The sequence below is a fragment of the Labrus mixtus genome, chromosome 19 (genome assembly GCF_963584025.1).
Source record: "Labrus mixtus chromosome 19, fLabMix1.1, whole genome shotgun sequence".
Classification (NCBI taxonomy): Eukaryota; Metazoa; Chordata; class Actinopteri; order Labriformes; family Labridae; genus Labrus; species Labrus mixtus.
The window spans coordinates 17,711,492-17,735,877 of record NC_083630.1 but is presented as its reverse complement, the minus strand read 5'-3'; the positions used below and the strand labels follow the sequence as shown (position 1 = coordinate 17,735,877).

At 43.2% G+C, this 24,386-nt stretch overlaps 1 protein-coding gene across 1 annotated transcript in view; it reads left to right on the top strand.

The window, feature by feature from the left end:
* The first annotated feature begins 1,913 nt into the window (after positions 1 to 1,913).
* The window catches only part of LOC132993975 (collectin-12-like), a 33,005-nt gene continuing 10,532 nt past the window's right edge, over positions 1,914 to 24,386 (top strand). The window contains exons 1-2 of the mRNA XM_061064010.1: positions 1,914 to 2,202; positions 3,227 to 3,277. Coding sequence (XP_060919993.1) covers positions 2,196 to 2,202; positions 3,227 to 3,277 — 58 coding nt within the window. The 5' untranslated portion in view covers positions 1,914 to 2,195. The remainder of the gene's footprint in view (positions 2,203 to 3,226; positions 3,278 to 24,386) is intronic.

Sequence of the window (24,386 nt, the reverse complement as noted above, 5' to 3'; positions counted from 1 at the left end):
AGCCCCGGCTTGACAGCTCAGTTATCCAAAGACAGAAGAAAAACAGAGCTCAGTTTGATGTGTGTGTCGTGTTTCTTGAAGCGCAGAGGACTGTAGAGCGGAGACAGTTTGTGTTATCTGCGTCTTCTTGCTGTAAATCAATTCTTGAGAAGTGTAAACACGTCAGTGCAATGTAACCCAGGCAGTGACACTAACTCGTACTGCGAGGACACGAGGGGCTGTGCCGCCATCTTTTTGAAGTTGGATGCGGCTCTTTTAGTCCTTTGATCAGTGGTGTGCATCTGCAGGCCGCGGAGATAATCGACACAGGAAACGTTGGAATTATCACGGCACCTGGAAGAGTTCAAGAGACGGGGCTGCTGGTGACCCTACAGTTTTATTTTGATAGATTGTGCCCATTCTTGGCCGCCATTAAGGCCTATTTGTGAAACAAAAATAATATTGCAAATGTATGACATCTTGTGAACAAGTACGGAAGGAGCTCTTTGTGAAAGAAAATGAACTAAAAATGCCAAAAAAAAAAGATATTCATGAAGTTTATGAAATGTGGATTTATTTAAAGGCTCACAAAGCGTGAGCAGGAATGTCTGTGTCTGGATATGTCATTTTTTTATGTTAACTTTTATTTTATCACATGTATGTAATAATTTTGATGTGCTGACAGAATGTTATTTTAATTATTCTTTAAATATGCACAATTGTAAATAGCACCTTAGGAATGTTGTGATAAAACAGCTGATAAAATAACCCAAGCCAAATGATTAACCCACTAAGGCCAAATGGTCCGAAAAGGAATTTTTATGAAAGCAATGTTTTCATCCTTGAATGAAATGGAATGTGAGGCTGCAGAAAAGAAAAGAAAAACACAGGAACTACAATGAAAGTGTGTGTCGCCGTTTCAGTGTGTCGCTCCACCTCCCCAAAAACCTTTGAAATGATCTGTAATGGGTACCAGATTTCCACCCGGGGACGAGATTGCCATCAACCCCCCTGTAACTTAATCTCATCTCCGGCTGGATTACTGCAGCTCCGCACGACGTCCCGCACCTCCTCTCCCTCCCTGGAGATACCTCAAAACCCTGAGTGGGGACAGTGGTTGTGTGCAGAGGAAGTTTAACAAAAAAAAAAGCTAGAAAGGCATGTAAGGAAAACCGGAAACAGGGAAAACAGCCTTCAAAGTAAGAGCAAAAACCGATTTTTTTTTTTATTTTTTATTATTTGATTTGATTTGATTTGATTTGATTTGATTTGATTTGATTTGATTTGATTTGATTTTTGATTTTTACTTTTTTATTATTATTATTTATTATTATTATTATTATTATTTTAACATTTGGTCACTGATTTTATTCACTATCTTTAAACGAGCTGACATTGTTATGTTTGGTAAACAGGAGCAAATTACACAGTATTCAGTTCAGATTAGTAGCCTATAAGTAATTGAAACAGGGAAACAGCCAGCCAACATGCCATTTCACACACATTCATGTGCCCATTTTCTTTGAGTTTTAAAAAGTAATTTGAACACATTGATGTCTATAGTTGACACACACTAGTGAACCTTTCATATTTTGTTGATTTTAGGCCCAAAAAATTAGCGAAAGAGAACTATTTATGGACTTAGCAAAAAAAAAGACAAGACAAGACAAGACATGCTGTGGTTTTTCTGCTAAGTTAGGCTTCTTGTTGCATTCCCATATTGAGCTAAACATCAGCCATCAGCCGTCCCATTTAACACCAGGCAAAAGGCGAATTCAAAAAGGTTAAATTATTCCTGCAGGTAACAGTTAAAGTAGTGAAAACTGCCTGTGATTACTCGACATTGTTGCGCCTCAAATGCATTTTACTCTGAAGGCGAAACCGGAAGTGTCGCTCTCCTCTGTGCAACTTGACGCTGGTAGTAAGAGGCTGAACTCCTTCCTCCTGCAGCGCAGCTCATCAGGACGAGGCTGAACATCACACCAACTCCTGCAAATAAAACTTATCTGAGGAGAAGCGAGAAGACAGGACAGAGACGATGGGATTTTAAACTTCAGATTCAACATGAAGACACACTTTTAAATGTTATCATTTCATCTGAAAGTGTCGTTCACGGTGGAGCAACTTTACTCCTTCGCGCTGGATGTTGAGATGCGCAGCAAGTGACAGCAGCCCTCATCTCTTCTAGTACTGTCCTCAACGAGTTATAAAACGCCATGAAAGGTATGCCGTCTCAACGTGACACTGATATCTATGTGTTTTATTTATTTAGTCCAAACTCAAGGGACTCTGTTTACACATTTCACTCACTCTGTGCGCGTTTCTTTGTTGTGCGCGTTCCACATCTGGATGACGTTACGGTACTGCGGTGCAGAAGTTTTGAAATACTTCGGGAGTTGATTCTTTACTGTACTTCAACCACTTAGTAAGCATCCCATTAAAGGACACAAAAGAGTGGTTGATGTGTTCACAAAGAAGAGACAGCTTTTAACGTGTTGGGTTTGTGATATTTAAGAAACCAGAACTATCTGTTTTAAACAAGAAATTAAATACAACCTGCAAGATCGATTATTACCAATGAAGATAGCTTGTGTTGCAAGTAGTTTTCAGACTTTTCTTCAAATGCTTTGTGTTTCAACTCAACTAGCAGCATCTTCAATCAAAGTATGGCCACTACTACCATGATGTGAAACTGTGATATTTGACCATTAGCTGGAGAAACTGCGATAAAATAACGTATTCATCCAGTATCTGTGTCTCCTCATCTAGTCTAACCCCCTTCTGACCCCCCCACCCTTCCAAAACACACTGCTCATCCCTCCCTGCCTGCCCCGTCAGTCCCATCTGTTTACCATTAGCAGTGATGCTCCTCTGTGAGCTCAGCTCCAGTCTTCAGTGTGGTGCAGCAGAGTGTAATTAGAGTTTACTGTCAACAACCCAGAGAAACCGCAGCCTGTGGCTTTTACAGTTCTCTGGACCTCATATCTACACACACACACACACACACACACACACACACACACACACACACACTCCACCATCTCCAACCTCCACTCTGATAAAACAGACATCAGTATACAAGGGGAATATTAAGAAAGAAATCTCGGCCCTGTTTAGTTGCTTTCTGTTTTATTTTGTATGTGGATTCTGACCAACTTCTTAAGACGCACACACACACACACACACACACACACACACAGTTACATTGTATAGCTTACTTATATCATGTTTCTTTTATGTCACACAGACGACTTTGCAGACGAGGAGGAAGTACAGTCTTTTGGATACAAGAGGTTCGGTGAGTGGAAAGAGTTTACTTTTTCTTCACAGGGGAAAAGCAGGCACACTTGGGGCTTGGATCGTAAAACTTTTACTGTTTTTAGGAGTGAACTGTTCTGAATAAAAGCTCCTAAGTGTGTGGGCTTGACTCTCTGTCTCTCCTCTGGTGGTACCTCCTTTGAATGAGCCGCTCTCTAAGAGCATGTTCGTCTAATTGGGAGTCCCAGTTAACACCAGAGATGTGTTTTTCATGTCAGGACAAACAGCACGCCGTAGCAGAGCCCCATCTGACTTGATGTTTGGCTCTGTCACTGACGGTTCTGCACAGTTTGGGTTTACATAAATGTGGCTGTCAGTCTGTGAGGTCCAGCTCACCACAAGCCCGATGATGGCTGACATAACTCACCAGATCAAAACGTTTAAAGATGCTTCTTCTCCCTTTTATCCGCTTCATTTAAGTCACTTAAACACCCTGACTCACACAAACATGCCATCGAACCTCAAAAATGAGGAGTCACTCTAACTAAAACTGTCCTCTACATATTTCTGTCTGTTGTGGGTTAACACAAGCAGAAGGGGCTTCATGTGTATTTGGTTTGCTGAGATACTGTACTCATGCGCTATTGTTGTGTAGCTTAAAACAAGAAAACGTTTTTTCTTCAACATTTTCAGAAAGTTTCCCAGAGTTTTGCATTGATAGTGAACAAGAAGAAGAAGACAAGAGTGATGGGAATTAAAATGCTCAAAAGCGTCGTCACCCACATTTAAAATTTTGACCTCCAACAGGGCGGCCAGGTGTCCCGCTCTGTGCATCACTTGCCTTGCGTCCCGCATAATGAGATGAATGATTACCTGGTGAATGAGCAATATGTCGCATTGAAGGCAGCGAGCAGCATTGAACTGCTAGTCTAACAACGATGATTTTAAATGTATTTTAAATATGTAAAATAAATCCTTTTTTTTTTTTTTAAATGTTAAAAAAAAGTTTTCCAAAGTGTAGGACAGTCACCTTTTAGTGCAACTTCTGGGAGGGGTTTTGCTTTTCAAAGACACAATTGGGTGGGCTCCAGGAAGATACCGTAAAAAACACGGGACAGTGGATGAGCGTAATGATGCACCATCACTAATGGAGATCAGTTTCTCTGAGTACCCCTCCCAAGTGCTGCTGTCGGGTTTTTCTTCTCAACAGTAAGATTTCCATCAAGTGTATGTTTGGATGAAGAAGGAAACACAAAGAGCAAACAGTGTGACACACACTGAAACACATCATTACTTATCTCCTTAGAGACGGAGCGCGTGCTCCACTTGATTTATCTTTGATTTGGGATCAGGAGACTCTGTTTCTCTTGTTGTTTCTCTTGTTGTTTCTCTGTTTCTCTTGGTATCGCTGCAGGATTACTCATTCAAATAAAGTTCGGCATGAGTCCCACGAGTGTGCGAGATGCAAGGCTACAAAGAACAAGAAGAGACGACGTCCAACTGGGTTAAAACACAATCTCTTTGATTCGAGTCATCCGAGTAGAGGCATCCTGTTTGTCTTTCTCTGTGAGCGCATGTGAGTCCCGCTCATGGATTTGATTAGAGAGGGAGAGGAGCCAAATCCAGCACACTTAATTCAAATGAACTCTTGACATCGGGGAAGCGAGCGCTGCTGAACTCCGAGCTGAGTGCTGTCGACCCTCTCAGGGACACGGCAGCTGTTTGGAGGGGCCGGCTCCGAGGGGCCGTCTCTCTGTGCTCCAGAGGCTTTGTTTTGAAATAGAGCAGTATTCATGCAAACTATCACAAATGCTCATTCTTCCACTATTAGCGCTGTAATGTCAGTACTCAGGGGGACCCAAGCAGTTATTTCCTCTCTGCATGTTTTGCTGTAATTCATTGCAGTCTCCTAGGAGAGTGAGGAGACTTTTTAAACTGTTGACATAAGTCAAAGCTGAGCTCAGAAGAGGATGATTTTAAACAGGAACAGGGAACACGTACTTCACAATCCTGCTGGTTAGAAGAAGTGAACATCTGGAATTTAAAAAAAGAAGACGAATTCCAGTTGCTTTGCTTTTTTATTCACGTACATATTTCACCTACAGTATTTTGCACGCTGCTGACCATTTTCTAAAATGTCTGTATTTCCTAGGAAGATGTTGACTCTGAGAGAGAATGGAACTCATTTCATTTCCTGTAGAGGGCTAGCGGTTTTGAAGCCCAACTATGGCGCTTCAGTGTTTAGCCAGCTCTGCATCGGTCTGTAAACCTTTCTGCGTTTATTGGAGATGCTATTTTTCAAAAGCATCTCCAATATTGATCCTAGTTTGAGCACGTTTCTGCCCGTGGAGCTTGTTAGAAACATGCAGAGGCTTTTTAGGTCGGGTACAATCACTTCTATCTGAACCAGTTCTCTCGCCTGCTTCCATCGCTGCAACACCTGTTGGTTTGACCTGATAACTGGTCTCATATCTGGCAAACCGAGGGGCGTCCAAAACGGCCGTTAAAACCGACTATCTTCTCTGGTCAAAAAAAAACATTTTGATTGTGCACTCATGACAAAGAGAGGAGGTAAGTGCTGACAGAAAAGTCTAAAGTAGTTTGAAGCAGCTGAAAGTTGTTTTCCATACCTCACTGGAAAATGGACCCCAGCATTGTAAAGATTACACGGGTTGTAGTTAATTTGCTTAAGCCTGCAGAAATACTTTGGTCTTTTTCAGCGTGCTTTAGAGCATTAACTGAAGTTCTCAGAGACAATGAAGAGGTTTGAGGTTTTTTTCTTGTGCTTCTAAGTTTTCTCTTTAAAAAACGAGTAAGGAAAGATAAGGAGCAATGAAAAACCATATGGTCTGATAGCTGCCTTCATGTTCCGGGAAGAATGTTTACGGGACTCATCTCCGACTGCTTCACTTCCAAGAGTTGATGCACTCATCCCAATCTGGCAACGCTTTTCGTTCTGTGCCTTCACTGCTTCGGCTTTAATTCATCCACGAGAACAGACTGACATCAGGAACAACTGTGTGAAATCAATATGTGTGTCTGAAACACATACTGTAGGGAGCATGTTGTTGAAATACCTTTAAAAGCACCTTTGGGGCGTTTGTTTCCTTTTTTTGCTGACTTGCAAAAAAGACACATAAAAAAACAGCACAATGGGGAAACACGAACGCACAAGCTAACTTAATTTTATAAGGATTGTTTGTGATTCTTCATTTTACAGAAACACTTCAGGACGGCATACATCATGTTTATTTACAAAGATACACTTACACATTTTTCCACTGGTTTGTATATACCTGGAAATGCAGAGCACACACACACACACACACACACACACATCACCGAGTGAGTTCATATGGTAATCCCATCCCTCTTCCTGCCAGGTTGAAGCCAGGCTGAAATAGCTTCCACAGTGCTCAAGGTTCAATCGTATTTTTTCTTCAGTGGGGGGTTGACATAAGAAGGCTGTTAGAATAAAAACAGAAATCTACCCCAACTTTCACTGGACTCGTACAACCTCTTTAGAGCAGGTATTATAATCGGAGAATTGGCAGTCATGATTTGCCGGATTCAAACCAAAAATCCTCCTGTCATAAAAAAACGTTATATAAACCTTGAGGCAGGTCTTTATTAAAGAAGAGAAATACAGGTGGAAATGAAGTCCTGCACACATCTACAAAACCTCAGTTAGAAAAATGAAATGTTCTCCATGATCAGGTGATCATATCAGGTGTAGCGTTAGATTCATATCTGGTGAACTTCAACAAACAAGAGTCCAAAAAGTCAAATCATCATGTACTGTATGACTCTTGCTGTAGATGCCACTTCCTCTTTATGCCTACTTCTTGCCTGAAATACTTTGCATGCTTTGCACCTCCAGGGAAAGTGGGGGTCCCCAGTCCCTGGCACCGTTATTTTGGGGGTCATTAGCTGGAAAGTTTGTGCAATTACAAATGAGATTAACTGGAAAAAATTGATTAACGTACTTAACTTGGTGTCATTTATTCAGTAAAGTGTTTCTCAACCGCATAGCTTCAGTCGACCTGAATCAAAAGCGACTTAAGCTACTCTGTCCATTTGATCCTGCATGCTTTTATAAGTTTGGATCCCCTTCTCTGTACATGTAGACAGCTCACAGCTAAAGCACACAGGTTCAGGGACACGATGAGCTATGAAAATCAAGAGCTCACTTCCAGCAGAAAATGTCGGCTAATGTTCGCAAAAAGCCGGTGGCACCACATCAGTGTTAGCATTAAAGATCCCATATTCTGCTTTTTCTGGTTTTATATGCTCTTTAGTGTGTTTTCCAAGTGTCCTGTGCATGTTTAGGCACATCTATGTGAAAAAATTCAAAGTCCGCGGAAACGCGGCTTCTCCTACATCCTCCTGTTAGCTGTAGCATTAGCCGCATGTAACGCTCGGTTCTAGCCCCCCTCGATAAAAATGTGTCAGTCCGACGTCATTGTCAGTGTGAGATCACTGATCTAAGTCCATTGGCTTGTTGTGGCAAGCCCTCAGCTCATGTTGCACGCCCGTTTTTGTTTATGCTACCCTCGGACGGAGCCAGTGGCTGCGTTCCCAATATGGTAAAAGAGGCGGGACATTTCCGAGAAGCGTGCTGAGCAACTGACCAATAACGACAGAGCGGATCGGCAGACCAATCAGAGCAGACTTGGCCCACGTGGTGTCTAACAGTGGGGGCTCAGCAGAGCGTAGCTGACGGACTCAGAGCGGAGAGGGAGCAAGGAGGAGCAGTACATGAAAACAGACACTTTTTTCTGACTTTAGCTATTGTGAACGTACAAAAGTAGGTACATAGATGAAATATACGAACCCCAAAAAGGGCAGAATATGGGATCTTTAAAGTCTGACACAGTGATGGAGTTTTCTGACTTTGACAGGTATGCTTTTGATTGATTAGTGTCATTATGTCAATTGCTTCTCAGTTCAAAAGAACAAGAAGGGACATTATTCCGCTTGCTCAAAGGAATAATTTGTTTTAGGCATGATAGTATGTTAGCTAGCAAGTCAAACATGAAATGAAGATAGACGGTGGCCTTTCTTCTATCTTAATTTATGATGTAGTGGTTACAAACACATGTCAATGGGGTCTGGATTGACTTTGATTTTCTAAATGAACATAAAAGAATATGAAACCGGGAGTTTGAATGTAAGAGGCATTGTAGTCCATGAAAATGTTTTTTGGATTTAATACTCTCCGTTAGGCTTTGCAAGTTTTTTTACTGGATTTGCATTTTGGTCTGCATGTTGGAGTCAGGTCCAGTCCATGAAATAACAGAGCCTTGATTGCTCCGTAGAACCGGTCCTCTTGGGATCTACACCCATGTCTGGATCGGGGTCTTACTCCCTCTGCTGCTGAGTCTTCTGTTCCCACACATGTGGGTTCAGTGTGGCAGGACTCAGGAGCTTTGCGGCGGGTGTGGAACCCAGAGTGCACTAATCTATTTCCTGCACTTGTTATGGTTTCTCCAACGAGCCCCAGAACATTCCTGGAGCCGAGCATGGTGTTGGGCTGTCTGTGCCTGGGACCAGCTGTGTCAGCACAGACGGGCCTCGGTTCGGTCGGTTGGGTTTCTCTGGGCAGAGAGCATTCCCCGGGCTTCTCAACCACCTTCAGCTGTGGACACAATGACACCTCAACCACCACCTCATCCATCCTGGTTAACATGGAATCAAACATGGTTACACTGACATGACTATCCAGACCCTGACACATTTAATACTCGCTGTCATGTGATACTTTACAGCGTGTTATTCCCAATGTCTGATGGGGATTTTTTTGCACTTTGCTGTGGGTTCTTGGCCTTTTCGACAGTTTTGTGTTGTGGTTTCTCAAATATTGCCTCAAAGTTCTTTCCTACAATTGCTTTGTAGGTTTTGATCACTTAATCCTTTAGCTGAGTGTAGAAAGGGGTTCTTCTCCGTCTGCAAAACCGCTGTCAAAGAATTTCCTTTAGCCTTGAGACTTGACAGCCAGAATGGATCATTCATGGAGATACTTTTTCAGCGTGGGAGATATTTTTCTACTCTGTATTGACTTTCCTGCTCTCTTTCTTTCTAATGTCGACATTTTCTTTCATGTGGTTCTCAAAGATCATTACTCTTATTTCCATTTAATCACATTGCATCCTGTCATAACAACTTTAATGACCGACAAATGGTATGATTATTGGACTTTAATACACAACTCAGATTTCTATAGGCTATATAAGTTGGATGCACATTTTAGCTTTAAATGTTACCATATAGACTTAAAGGAGCAATATGTAACTCTGACACCTAGTGTCTAAAACGGGTACTGCAGTCCAAATTCAAAACATTGTGGAGAGCTGTCTCCCCCCGCCGTCCCCTCTTCTCTAGTCGATGCTCACGCAGGTTGCCATGTGGTGGACACTGAAGCTTCAGTGTTTAGCCAGCTCTGCATCAGTCTGTAAACCTTTCTGCATTCTAACCTCTCTCCTGACCTGATAACTGGTCTCATATCTGGCAAACCGAGGGGGCGTCCAAAACGGCCGTGTAGGGGAGCCTTAAAACAGCCTACCTTCTCTGGTCCAAACAAATCCAGAGCATTCAGGACCAGAATCTGAACTTAGAAGGAGGACATACTGGCTGCTGCATTGTTGTCAGAGAAGCACTTCAACATGTTTCCTTAATATCTGATCATATAGTGAGGTCACTTTATCATTTCATTCAGTAGATATCTTACTGATTGCTTCTTTAAAAGGCCTAGCTTGATTCGGCTGCTCCCAAGGACTTAAAGCAGTTAGAGTCGGGTTGAGTTAAGTGACCTCTGTTAAAATGAGCTTCAGTAGAAACAGACAGACACAGCAGGTGAAACACCTGTAGACAGCAGACAGAGATGGAAAAACACTTACTGAAGTCACCTGCTAAGAGGGAGCAGACCTGCAGTAAAACAGCTTTGTCTTTGACTTCTAAGCTCGTCTGGTAAATATAAGGAAGTAAAAGTTGGCTTCTGGAGTAGACATCACTGTTGTCTTGTGTTTTATTCATAATCTCTGGGGAAATCATTAACTTCCAAAGCTACGCTGTAATAACATACAATCCCAAGATATAAAAAGTAAAGTTAACTTAGCTGTGTTCCATGGATGAACTACATTATTTTCTACTCTTAACACCTGTTGGTAGATGTTTTTGCAAGAACCTGGTGCTTGTTGACTAATTACTTCCATTTAGTGTTTACATTTTTTTAGGTTATATCTGAGTATTTGTACATAAAAGAAAACGTATTTCCTCTTCCTGTAAATGGTTTCAAATGTCTGATAACTCATCCTGCACTCTCAATTCAAAAGCTTTGTTGAAGCTAATGATCCAATCAAATTCATCCCAAAGTCTGGGGCGGCCGTGGCTCAGTTTGTAGCGTTTTCTCTCAACTGGAAGGTCAGGGGTTCGATCCCCAGCTCCTGCAGCCACATGTCCGATGTTTCCTTGGGCAAAGACACTTAACCCCAAGTTGCTCCACACAGTGTGTGAATGTGTGTGAATGGATTAGTTACTTCTGATGATCACTTTACACAGCAGCTTCTACCATCAGTGTGTGAATTTATAAGGTGTGACTTGCGGTGTAAAAAGCACCTTGAGTAGTCAGAAGATTAGAAAATAACTATTACCGTTTACCATCCCAGGGGAGTTTTTCTGCAAAAAGAAAACAAAATGGCCAACACTAGAAATATAATTTCGACGAGGTACCCAGAAATGTGATTCAAAATTTGAAGTCAGACATTAGCCAGTTTCTCACAGAAAACCGGCTCCACGTCTCAGTTTCTCATGTCAGGCTCACGTCTCATTATCTCTGTACAGGGAGAGGAAAGTTCACGTAAATATCTTAGAGCAGGCTGTAAAAACCAAAGCCTGGACGATATAAACACAGATGATGTACAGACCAGGGATGAGGGATTTACTCGTATCTGGTTTTAAGGAGAACCTCACACTCCCAGACACAGAGGAGGAGAGATAACACCAATATGCAGGATGAGCTTAAAGAGCAGGGGGGCGCTGGGCAGGAGGGTATTTTATTCCAGGAGACGGGGAAGGGAGTGAAAAGGAAGTGGGAGAAGGTGGAGGAGACGCAGCCGGCTGTTGGAGACGAACAGGACGTGTATGGATGGGTATGTAGGAGCATGAGAGGAGCTCTTTGTGAGGAGATGTGTTTGATGGTGGGCGATAAAGAAAAGGAGGTTTTATGATAAGATCCAGCTGGAACTGTTCAACTCAACCACAAGCTGCACACCTTTTCTCTACACTCACATATTTAGTTTTTTTTTTTTTTAAATGATCTGTTTTGAGCTGCAGTGTTTCAGACTCTGCTCTCAGATATTTAGACAAACTTCTTATCTCCGCTATAATTCAACCCTGTCAGCGTGGAATCCCACAGAGACGTCTGAAAGTGAAGGAAAGCAGCCGAACGGAGAAATGGCAGCAGATCACACGGGAACTTTATGAACCCATTATTCTTTTTCTTTGCATTTCAACTTATCTTGGAAGAAGGACGCAGTAGAAGGAAAGAAGTAAAGGGCATTAACACGCATGCTCTCTGATGCTTGAGGATAAATTTAACCCAGAAATGTTGTTTCAACTTTACAGCAATAACTTGTAAATTAAGATTTTACATCATTTTCTGTGAGTGCATTTTTTGTATACCACAACACAGGCATGGGTCAGTCTGTAAATAGGCAGTCTCTTTATGCTTAAACTTCAATGATCAAGGTCACACAGAGTCAAATTACTCGGTGTAATGTAAAATAAATAACTTGCAGCACTTTATTCTGCAGTTGCTTCAGAGGTTTTAAACATTTTGCTACCTTTAAAGCAAAAATATGCAGCCATAGCGAAGCCTTTAGCTGCTCAGATTTTATTTTAAATGTGTGAAAAAGATCAAAACAGAACTAAAATGAGACTGAATATTAGGCCTGTTTGTTCAAGATGAAGAGAAATGCAACTCTAAATGGTTACTAAATTTGATCCATGCCTGGTTGATGTGCACTTGAGCTACATTTTGCTAACGCCTTCACCATAAACCCTTTTCACACATACGGAAAATCTCCTGAAAAACTCTGGAGATTTGGCTACCCGGAGGTTCTTTAGGCTATGTGTGAACGCAAACAGCCGCATTTTTCGCGCAAACTTTACCCGGAGTTTATCTGGCCAGACCCCTCGTATTTTGTCCGCAGAATATCCGAGTGAGCTGATGTCTGAACGCGGCTGAATATACTCCGGAGATTTTAAATTTGAGCCAATGGAAAGAGAATGACGTTTATATACAGTGACCGGCTAAAGTGTCTGCCCGCGACCATGTTCACGTAATTAAACGGCTGCATTAAGTTTTCTGTTCGTCAGTATGTTGCTCTCCTCTCTTTCGTGGATGTTGTCATTCCATTGGATTACACATAGCGTTGATATAAAGGCAAATATTCTCATTATAGCGTCGTGTAGCGGACTCTGTTGCTCCGGCCGCTACTTCCGTGTTGTTTATTTACGTCTTACGTCGGGAAATCCCCCGCGGCCCCTCCCCTCTGACAGGAATAGTCCCCCGCTGTGAGGAGCATATGTGAACGGCTAGGTCGGGAGAATCTCCGGAGAAGTCCTCCTGTAAATACCTAGATATTATCCGGAGTGCATATGTGAAAATGGCTATACAGACTTTTTACAGTGTCAATGTCAGGAGGGGTTTAGGGGCCTAAAAATACATGATTTTAGATTTAAGTGAAAAGCCAATTCTCATAATAATTTACATTATTCGTGTATATATTTTGACATATTTGACAAACTGTAAAAAACTTAGTTTTTGTCCTATGCATGCAAGAGCTCTGCAGAACTTGCACATTCACTTTCCCAAATCTATGAATCAAACAGGTTTTTCATGTCTTTCTGTTTTATATAGATTTATCAAACTTTATCAAAACAACAACTGAGACATGTAAAATAAGTAGATAACCCACTTAGGTAGATGACTGAAATACAGGTAGTGGAAACCCCAGCTCTGTTTTCTTTGGTTTAAACATCACTGTTTGAGAGATTCTGTAAACTTCTGTCCACGTTTTTCCACCCCCACCTTCCTCTTTCTCTCGCTGTTACGTCTACATTAGACCGAATAAAACAGAAGTAACATGACTCCGGGCAATAGATGCAAAGAGCAGGCGTCTTACGGCGATGCTTTGTGCCAGAGAAACACATGTGCTGGTCGTTAGCTGCTATTTTCAATCTGGCTTGAGATCATCCAAGTGTCAGTGACTTTCCTGACTAGCCTGAAAGAGTGAGGGAAAGCAGCAGAGCCCGTCGCCGTCCCCATGCTGCTCTCACACACTGTAACAGTCGTGGTGTCCTTGATGTGACCCACATGCAGATGTCAGGGGAGTGTTACTGGAGTTCAGTATATGTGGCCCCATTGTAAGTGCCTTTAAGGGATTGTTTAAACAGGGGGGGTCTGAGTCATTGATTGGAAATTAAATTAAAGAAAAGCAGAAGGTGCTCTGATTCACCTGTGGTCATTTTACTCCTCCAGAGAAAACGCTTGTGTTAGATTTGGCATGCTGCAGCTCTTTGTTCTGCAGGGAACATTAGATTTGACATTTATATTCCGACATGTGTGTGTGTGTGTGTGTGTGTGTGTGTGTGTGTGTGTGTGTGTGTGTGTGTGTGTGTGCCATACATTAACACACAACATCACACTATAGTAATACAAACTGAAGACCTTCATGTTTGTAAGTCACTGAAAGCTTTCAGAACACAGGGGCATTCTTTAACAATGAATTTGGGAATTCTAACTTTTCCTCTTTTAGGGTAAGTCATAAAACTCTTAAATCCATTTTTTTTTTTTACAGTCCAACATGCTAATGAAAGAGGGAAAAAATAAGACTGACGGTTGCCAAGATCAACCTACTGCTTCCTGGTTTGCAGAGGGGAGTTGAAGCGTAGAGGAACAGAGCTCAGCTCCAAAACTCTGTCAGATTCATAATGACTATCACATTTTCCACGTGAGGCTAAGACTGCGTGCAGAATTCATTTTGTGGCACCTTTCCCGGCTCTGCACAAAGCTTTTCATGCATGCATATGTTTAATTAACACATTACTGAATGGATAAGCTACAGAATATTTCCGTTGTTCTTCCATAAATCACACTCCCGATTGGATTAGGTTGTTCCACTTTGAGTAAAAACATCGCAGAACCTGTAGAGTTTGTGTCTTTATTCAGAGGCTCCATGTATCGAGTGCTTCCAGCTTGCCATGTATGGAAGAAGAGTCCCGTCTGCCCCCGCTGGTCTGCGTTCACATTAGCAACAACGTTCCCCAACAGAGTACACTTTGTATTTGTACACAGTCCCATACAGCAGGTGGCAGTATGCGAATTACATCACATGGCGGTCCACTTCCTCGTTTGAGCACACTTGCGTTTACATCTCTCGCGGACCGAGACCACCTCTTAAAGCGGACTCTGGCACAGTACCTGAGTCCGCTATGAGCACAGTACATTTGTGTTCACACTGATCAAATCAACAATAGTTTGTGTAGAGCGTACTCAGAGTACAAAATCTTATGTTGAACACATTTTATGCCATTTTTGAGATTCCTGTAGTTACTTCTGAGTCTTTACAGAAATAGATGTGGGATGTAAATATGAATGAAATGCAAGCATAATCATACCAAACTTTATGTTTCCTTGCATTCAAATGTATCTTCTGAAGGTTTTGTTTTGTATCTGGGCGTAGAATAAATAGTTTTGCTTATTGACAGAATGAAACACGGGATGAGAAAATGCTTCAGCCACATTCAGCAGTCTGATTCAGCATGAAGCACAGATTGCAGGAAAAGCTGCAAAGTAGCAGTTTGATCAGAAGTTTTCTTTGTCATCAGAACTTACAGTTTGGAGAAATGAAATAATCACTCTGGTCCCTGATGACACCGTTTCAGCAGAGAGGAGTATCCCCTCCCGAACCTCAGTCTAAATAAGCCAACACAAACAGTAGAGTCTTTTAATGCAATTGGTGTTGATTACAGCCTTCAGTGAGTGGTATTGCCTCTGTTTAATTCTCAGACAGATCCTCCTGCCTGTCGATGCTTCATCTCGGCTGCTCTGACGTACAGACGAGCGTTTCACTGGCGTCTGGAGAAAGTCTGTGTGAGCAGATTTTGCCAGAAAAACGTCCTCTTCTTCCTCTTCTTCTTCTTCTTCTCGACCAGCGGTGAAGGGAAGACGCTTGTTGTCTTTCAAACTGTCAGACCACACCTCCGCATCCGACCGCAGACGTGGCGGGCCACCCAGAAGGAACTCGAATACCCGTGACGCTGCATAACAGAAGACATTTCCATTGTTACCCACCTCAGAGAGCGGCTCATTCGCCTTTAAACCTGTTCCCTTTTGCATTTTTTTTTTTGTTGGTCTCGCTGATTTTTTCTCAGCATGTGGTTGGCTTTCATTCTTCAATATGAATTATAATGCCAAGCAAATCACCCGAGGGATCGTCATTTCTTAGTTTCCATTCTGAGGCTCCGACTTTCTCAGCGCTGCATACTCTTTCAAAATGTAGCAGCAGGCCGTCCTCACCGTCATAGAAACATATATGGCCTACATGCAGAAATCTTCAAGTCCTTTTACAAACCTGAAAGCAATCAGACCACAGTGGGTTTTTACATTTTACAGCACTCCATGTTCTCTCTGAGCTGCTGGTAAATGATAGAGCGTCTTATTACAAGTAACCCTTTAATCACAACGTGCCTCTCTCCACAATGACCATAATGGTATACCGCCATTACCCACACGTGACACCACAGCAGAAACCAACAAGTCAGAAAGAAATCCTTCAGTGTAGCTCTGTCCTCTGCATGTCCACACAGCCGAGTCAGCGTCGGATGTGGCTAAACGTATTGATGAGTTCGGCTGATGTTGGAACGGCCTCCGCACAGCTCTTTAATGTGCTTCTGGTTGTTATCCTGCACCATCTCAGCAGAGCAGGATATGTAGTTCAGTACATTACAGACACTTGTTTCAGCAGGACATGAACTCTAACGGTAGCCTGGGCTTGAAATACAATCTAGATCGATAAAACTAAAAATGTCAACATACCGGGGCGCTGGATGGCCTGTCGGTTATGCTGCATGCCCCATGTAAACGGGCTATTAGTCCTCATCGTAGAGGTCCTGGGTTGTGTTGTAGTACTTGAGATCGGCACAATTTGAAGGTCTTGGTCTCTAAAGCGTCTTTACCCAGTCTTGTCTCGGTCTCGGATTTTAAATCAAGACCAACACTGATTGGCTATTTTTCATCGTCTTTACTGTGTTAAGAAGGAAAACGCACCTTTCTATAAGAACGAATAACTTCAATTCATTGATAATGCAAAAATGTTCCCCTGGCTGCAGCTGCAACCTTCCTGGTGTAACGGTCTAAATGCGCTGCACACAAGATGATGATTTTTTAAATATTTACGGTCTTGGTCTTTATCTCACCCTGCCTTGGTCTTGGTCTTGCCTCGGTCTCTGAGCACCCTGGTCTCGGGTATGTCTCAGTCTTGGTTACTGTGGTCTTGACTACAACACTAGCCCTGGGTTTGAATCCGACCTCGTCCCTTTGCTGCATGCCATCCCCGTCTCTCTCCTCCCAACATTTCCTGTCTCTCTTCAGCTGTGCGATTAAACTCAACATTAAGTCGCGTATACTTGCGTGCAGAAGTACACCGTCTCTTTTTACCACAACCAGAGTGCGGTTCATGGCTGTAGGAGGTAGAATCAAAAGGCGATCCTGTAACAACACAGAGAGAGGCAGATTTCAATGCCTTGACTAACATTTTCTGTTTTATTATCCCAGCTGCTCATCAGAGAGAAACGTCATCCTATTTATTTGATTTCTGGTTTTCTCCGACTGTCGACCTCTATCTGTTTGTTTTCCTTTGACGTACTTACCCGGGCTCTGCCAGCCCTGGGGGTCTTTGCACTGGTGTTCACATTTTGAGTGGCATCTGAAACCGTCAGTGTGGGAGTCCTGACCTCGGAGTGTTGACATCGATCAGATGAGGCTTTGGAGACCGAGACCAAGATCGTGGAGCCAAGAACCAAAACTGTGGGGAAGCTCTGGAAAGAGAATTAGAGAATTTGAGCTTTTCTGGTTTTTTTTATGTTCATTTTGAAATAATACGATTAAATACAACTAAATTAGATTTATTGTGAAGTGCAGCACCATCTATCTGATCATTTCTTGTAGTTGACAGCAGCTGACGGCAGACAAACAGCCTTTGAACTTGTTTTCAATGGATTCAGTTTTTACTTTTTGTTTTTCTTGTCCTGCCGTCGCTCATTCTCACTTTGAACTCACTTTTTCTCTTTTGCTGATGGTTTTCTATTTCCTTCAAAGTTGAGGGTAGGCAGCTATCAAATTCTGGATGCTAATGTGATGGTCATTAACCAGTGGGCCACAAACACACACATACACACACACACACACACACACACACACACACACACACACAGAAAAGAAGCGCACAAACCTATAGCGCTACACGTCTTTGGGGTGCTTCAGCTCCAATGTTTTGCTTTGTAACTAAAACCCAAGTTGCTCCGTGGGCCCCAAATCCCTCAGCTGAGTAAGTCCATTCCCGCTCCCCACTCCATTGTTGATGTAGTTTTCTGGAAAGACGACCTGTTTGTGTAACTACAACGAGCCCTGAGCCTGTGCAGAGTCAAGCAGGGCCTCTGGGATGATGGGGGGGGGGGCCGGGCTGCATGTCGGGTGAAGCTGCGGATGCCGCCGCCTGCGTGCCTGTCCTGCCGCAGCTCATCTGAAAACCATTTTGAAATGTTTATTTGTCGACCTTTAATACGAGTTGGTGAGATGTCATTATGGTAGGATGAGAAGTGGGCAGTTCGTCTGCTCTGTGTGTGTGTGAATGAAGATCTTTTAGCTCTGCATGGACTTCTAGCGTCTTTCAGCTTATTGTTTTGGTCATGGCCGACTGATCCAGTCTCGGGGGGCCTTATGTCCAGGTTCCTTATTTATGAGCATTGTGGAGGATTTACTAAAAAGCCAGCTACTTCCAATAGTGGTGGAGACCCAAAACAGCTAAAACAAGGTGGCTGCTCGTGCATGCTTCTCACTGTAAATCCAATGTGTTAACGAGCAACTGAAACACATTTACTACCCAAACCCGGGCTGCCCGCCTGGAGGACTACAGCTCTTTACATGCGCGCACTAACCACTAGGCTACAGGCGGCCCCGACTTGTTCATTTGAGATGGTTTTTTTTTTTTTGTCAGTGTGTTTTTTCCAGCAGGAAAATGATTGTCTTCCAATAAAAAGCGATGCTCAGAATCCTGTCAAATTTGACATTACAACAAGACTGGCTGCCCAAACACAACTAATAAATTTTAAAAAAGTATTGTTTCTCTAATTCGCATTCTAATGCAGCTCATAAACCTGTCACTGCATCAGAGGAGATGTGACACACCAATCAGTTGTTTATGTGGAAAGAAAAGTTCCGCCCTCGCCTCCCCCACGGCGAGGCGGCAGACAGTCGGAGCCTGGGAGAGCTGCTGGACGCTGCAATCTTGGTTGCCTCATAATTTGACAATGCCTTTTTAGTTGGACGTGCAACAGCTCAGCCAAAGATTTCCTGTCAAAAATGGCCCCCGCTTTTCTTCTCTCATTCCCATTTTGACGTGGACGACCTTGGCCCGTGTCACAGACCCTCGGAGGTTCTTGGCCCGCTGCGTTCGTCGTGACACGGCTTGCTGGCGGCTCTGAAGAGCTCGTCCGTCACTGCTTCCGCTCCACCTCCCTGAACTTCATATCATTTTTCTTCCCCTCCCGCGCTCGTTTTTCTCACCTTTCATTTCTTTCCGCTAGATTCACCCTCGTTGCGACTGAGTATTTGGCGCTTGTCCTGCCTGTCTTCACTCCTCCTCTCACACCTCCTTCATTCACTTAAAACCACGAGCACCGTGCGCCCGCCTGTGTCATGCGATGGAGGCGTATGGTTTCCATCACATGTAATAAAAAAGATGGAGCCTAAATAAGGCCACACACGGAGCCGAGATGGTGTCGGTTTCCAGCAGGGCCCCCTGAGCCATCCCATGAACTCAGAACCCCTTGGCCCTTCTTCTGCACTTCCTCTGCTTGCGTCATTGGCAGGTAAAGCCTGGAAGTGAGCGCAGTGGGCACGCCATGAGATGGAGTCAATTCTCCGAGCTGTTAAAAACTCAGTTATTAGGTGGAGCAACAATGAATGCAGCCAGGACCTCCACAGCGATAGAGCAGCTCTGAGCTTTGGATCGTGCTCAGCATGTTCTCCCTTTAAACATACTGTGAGAAGTTTTGACTGGTTATGACACAGACTGAATCTACTGAGGCTCTCACGCTTGTAGAAAAACTCCTGAAAAGTTCCTGATAGTTCCAGGAGGAGCTGTTTATGTGAACGCAAACAGAAGAGATCTTTGCTATTTTCAACAGTTATCAAAGCCAGAGAAATCCGTCATTTTAAAGTTGTAACGGACGCGTCTTGTCGAGGCGGCCGCCATGACAGACAGAATGTACGTCGTCGCCGTGGAAACACCGGATGTTACGTCAAAGACCGCTACATGAGGAAGCTTCTGAAAGCTGCCGTAACTGTTGCTGTATGTGCTGCTTTGATAAAAAAAACGTCATGTAAATTATGGTGGGGGGGAGGAGCAGAGAGAACTCCCATGATTCCCCGCTATAGCCTCGAGGTCATCTTTTGTTATTGTAGTATTTATTGAGAGCCCCCTGGGCTTTTTCTGGACATTTTCACAACCAGAAAAGATGTTGGGATAACCGTCTTTTGGATGAAGAAATGTGACCTTTATTTAACTCTTTGGCTCAAGTACATCATCATCACACTGTGCCCTTAATTCCCCTTATTGTTCTCTTTGCTGCAACAAAGCCTCAAATCCTCATCCATCAATGAGAGAATAGCTTGGACGAAATGACTCCAAAAATGAAAAACAAGACCATTAAAGAGCTCAGGGGAAAACAGCAAAAGGCATACACGTCAAATGAGGTTAATTATGTGAAATGTTCCGATTTCATCTGCTTTAGGCACAACACTTATTGGTTTGGTTAAGTGAAAGATCTTAGTGGGTAAAATATCTTTGTGCTTTATGCAATTGATGTTATGTAAACTAGTCATGATATCCAAGTAAAGAATAGATTCAAGTCCAGGCTCAGCTACGAAACACAAACTCCAGTGCTTGTTGAAATGTGTCTGTTTGACCCATTGACCTCCACCTTAACCCCTACATGGACTCTCTCTCTCTCTCTCTCTCTCTCGCTCGCTCGCTCTCTCTCTCTCTCTCTCTCTGTCTCTCTCGCTCTCTCTCTCTCTCCCTCTCTCTCTCTCTCTCTCTCGCTCTCTCTCTCTCTCTCTCTCTCTCTCTCGCTCTCTCTCTCTCTCTCTCTCTCTCTCTCTCTCTCGCTCGCTCGCTCTCTCGCTCTCTCTCTCTCTCTCTCTCTCTCGCTCGCTCGCTCTCTCTCTCTCTCTCTCTCTCTCTCTGTCTCTCTGTCTCTCTCCCTCTCTCTCTCTCTCTCTCTCTCTCTCGCTCTCTCTCTCTCTCTCTCTGTCTCTCTCGCTCTCCCTCTCTCGCTCTCTCTCTCTCTCTCTCTCTCGCTCGCTCGCTCTCTCTCTCTCTCTCTCTCTCTCTCTGTCTCTCTCGCTCTCTCTCTCCCTCTCTCTCTCTCTCTCGCTCTCTCTCTCTCTCTCTCTCTCTCTCTTTGATGCAGTTTTGATGTGGAAACCAAAGTTTGTCAATACAAGTCACAAAAGAGGAAGTATCCTTCTATAGGAGAGAAAACAGAGGAAGAGGAGTAAGCGTTGGCTGGCAGACAAAATGGTGATGAATGCGGGTTGGAGGCGCCCCCAATAGATTTTTGCCCAGGGCCCCAAAAGACTCTAGAATCACCACAGATCAAAGTGTTTCCATAAGCTCAACTTATGTACCTATTCTCTGTAAATCATGATCTTTCACCAGACCTAACCTATTTCCAAATCTCTTTCTTTTTTCGCTCTGTTTGATTTTGAACACCCGTTGACGTATTGTTTTCCTGTTCTGATACCTTTTCATAAACCACAGCTTTCGTGGTCTACTTCTGATTCCTCTTTCTCTCCTCTCTTTGTGTTTTCGTGCCCGGCATGCTTCTCTGATTGCCCTCCTGGAGGACTCCGCTCTCCGGTTCCTGGAAAGGGGTTGAGTGAGTGTTAGGCAAGGCAGGGATCCAGATCACAGTTTGTGTGACCTCAGCTCACAGCTTTGTGTTCTCATCCGTTACTATAGCGTCCCCGCTGCTATTTACAGTAAATAAACATTGTTTTTAATGAGCTGGGCCCGTGTATCAATGTGCAATACTGTGGACATAGTTTTTGCCTGTCAGGGGAGAATGAATGGTTATGGTGAGATTTAAAAAAGACGATGTTGGTGTAGTCCTTTGTTCTAAGAAATAAGGCCGATGAGAGACACAAGCTTGGAGACAAATTTCATTAAGGTGGACACTCTCCGGATATATTCTCATCATTGAGGTTTTGCAGGAACAATGGGTAACTTTATCCTGTCAAAACACACAATGACAAAAGAACCCATTCACATTTCTAAAAAACCCCAGTGCCCTGTAGATTTTCCTTTGGGGTCTTTGTCTTTCGAGCATCCCTTTTGTTTTGCCGAGCAGTAAAAGTTTTGTGGTCCGAGCAGCCTGGCCGAAGGTTGTTCCTGCGGTTGTGGTTGATTGGATTCGACTGTGTCTGACTGTGCAGGCGACAGGGAAAGATGACGAATCAGTGTCTGATTCAGCCAAACTAAAGGAAACTGAGTCTCTGATGTTAAACTGTGAACAAGGAGGTCAGTGTTTCCACAGCCTGCGTCCAGTTCTCTTATTCATCATTTTGAATATTTATTGAAACTATGTCAGTGTTAAACCTTTTGCATGTCAGCAAAGGAATTTGCAGAAATGTCTTCTTCTAGGTGATTCTGTGATACTTCAAGAGGATTTTTGGTTTTATAATCATCTCAAATTTGGAGTAAAAACCTTTTTGATTCTCTAATATATTACCCATTTTACATGGGTATGTGATGCCCAGAGTTTAGCGTCTGTTCCTGCTGACGAGAAAACAGCCTGAGTTAAAGCATACATGTGCAACAGTGTGGTTTAAAAAGCCAAAGCCAAAAAAAGAAGTCCGTCTGTTTTTTTTAAACTCCCTACCCAAAATAATTGCAGGAGCTGGCCGGATCAAAATCTTTACAACCTCCAATCAACCATGCCTTCAACATAATTTCAATGTTTACGTCTCGGTGCATAATAAGGACCTGCTGGACATCAAATTGTAGTCATTGAAATGCTGACTAACCCTACTTGTGAACCAAGTTTAGCCTGGATAAAACCAGAAGTCTCAGGTATGTGGTTACTCACTTTTAGTGAAGTTTACTCTTATCACCACTTACGCTGATGATGCACCGATATATTTAGACGTCTAAAAGCATAATATTGAAGAGACAGGACCATTATGTAAAAAAAACCCCAATAATATCTTCAAGCCTTGCTCAGCAGTCCAGCATCTGTCTCTTCTCCTTATCTGTCCTCTTCATCCAGGAAGTGACCCACTGGGAATTGAACAGCAAGCAGGTCGTGACCCCCGATCGAGCCTTCAGCAGCCCAGTGGTGTGTCGACACTCGGGCTGTTGAAGAGATCACAGCTGCTCCAGTTCATGTCTGTTCTCCCTGCGTGCTCAAAGAGGAGCTGTGAAACTGAACTCTCTCCTTTGTTGTCGAGTCGTCCGCCATGTGTTTCGTGTTATGCCAGGTGTCCTCCATGTTTGACAGCCAACGCAAAAATTCTCCACTTTCTTCCCCCGTGCATCTGAAGCTCATCAGTCAAGTGTGCACTGAAATGGAAAAGCCGTTAGTCCGTGTCATATTTCATGTCTTACAGAGTGTTTTGGTGTAACTACAGCGCAGTAGATTTGTAAACACTGGTGGCGTGTTTGGATTGCATCAGCCGATTTGAGCTGCAGTGCTTTGATTACTGTGAGCTGATGAACTGATGTGTTTGCTTTATTGTGGAAGCATGCGGTGAGGTGGCACTTCAAACATGTGTGCAGTTATGAATGATTCAGACGTGCAATCAATTATCGTGGCTGTACTCCCAGAGTGCACCTGTCCGCTTACAGGGAAGGCTTCGGTCCTGATGTCTAATGCACAGCTGTGTGAGCCACTTTGTGTGAAGTCACCTTCTCCGCAGCCAGAGCTCGGGCCGAGCTTTTAAAGACAAATCTCTTTCAGACATGTGCGTTAAGGAGCCCGGTGAGGCTCTTTGCATGATGTGGACTGGAGGATAACCATCTCCACCTTCTTAATGCTGAGGTCATTTTCAGGTGTGCATCAATCCATAGGGATTTTGTTCTTCTGATCCCACATATTTTTTTATCCTCATATTGACTCTTTCTTTCCATCTCTGTTAAATATAATGTTTTCCCACCTGATGACTTATAAAAAGATATCTTGCTTTCTGTGAGGCTGTGATGAAACGTATTGACTTCTACATTGTCATTCCTGGGAACACATGTTCAACACATGCATTTTTTTTTTTTACAGATTTCTTAGGTCTAAAAGTTAAGTAGTGGACAGTTTGTTTAGCCCGAGAAATGATGGTTATGCCTTTAGTTGGAGCATCACATTATTATTATTTTTCCCAAAGAAGTCATCTTAAAGAAGTGTCTTCTGTGAAAAAGCCCTTAAATCCCTCTGTACATGACCTGTTCAGCACCAGACACCAGGTGGAGAAAGTTAGCAACCAGCTGGTGAGAATATAGGGACGTTTAGCAGCTTAAAGCCTCATGTTTCCCTCCTGAGTTGGTTGATACCAAAAACAGAACAAAAATGGGAGCGATGATCGGTCGGCCATATTGGCCATATTATTAAAACCTTTTAAGTGTTACATTAAATGTTTTTTTGCAGCACTTGCCTGTGCTCTTATATTAAATCCATCTTTCCCACCGACTAGCCGAGGAGACCTCCCTTCCAACTGGACGTGGTGTTTAACGGAGCTCTAACAGTCAGTGGTCATTAACGATCCCTTCACACCAATAAGAGCGAGTCGTTTGTTAACTTTGGCATCAAATCTCCCA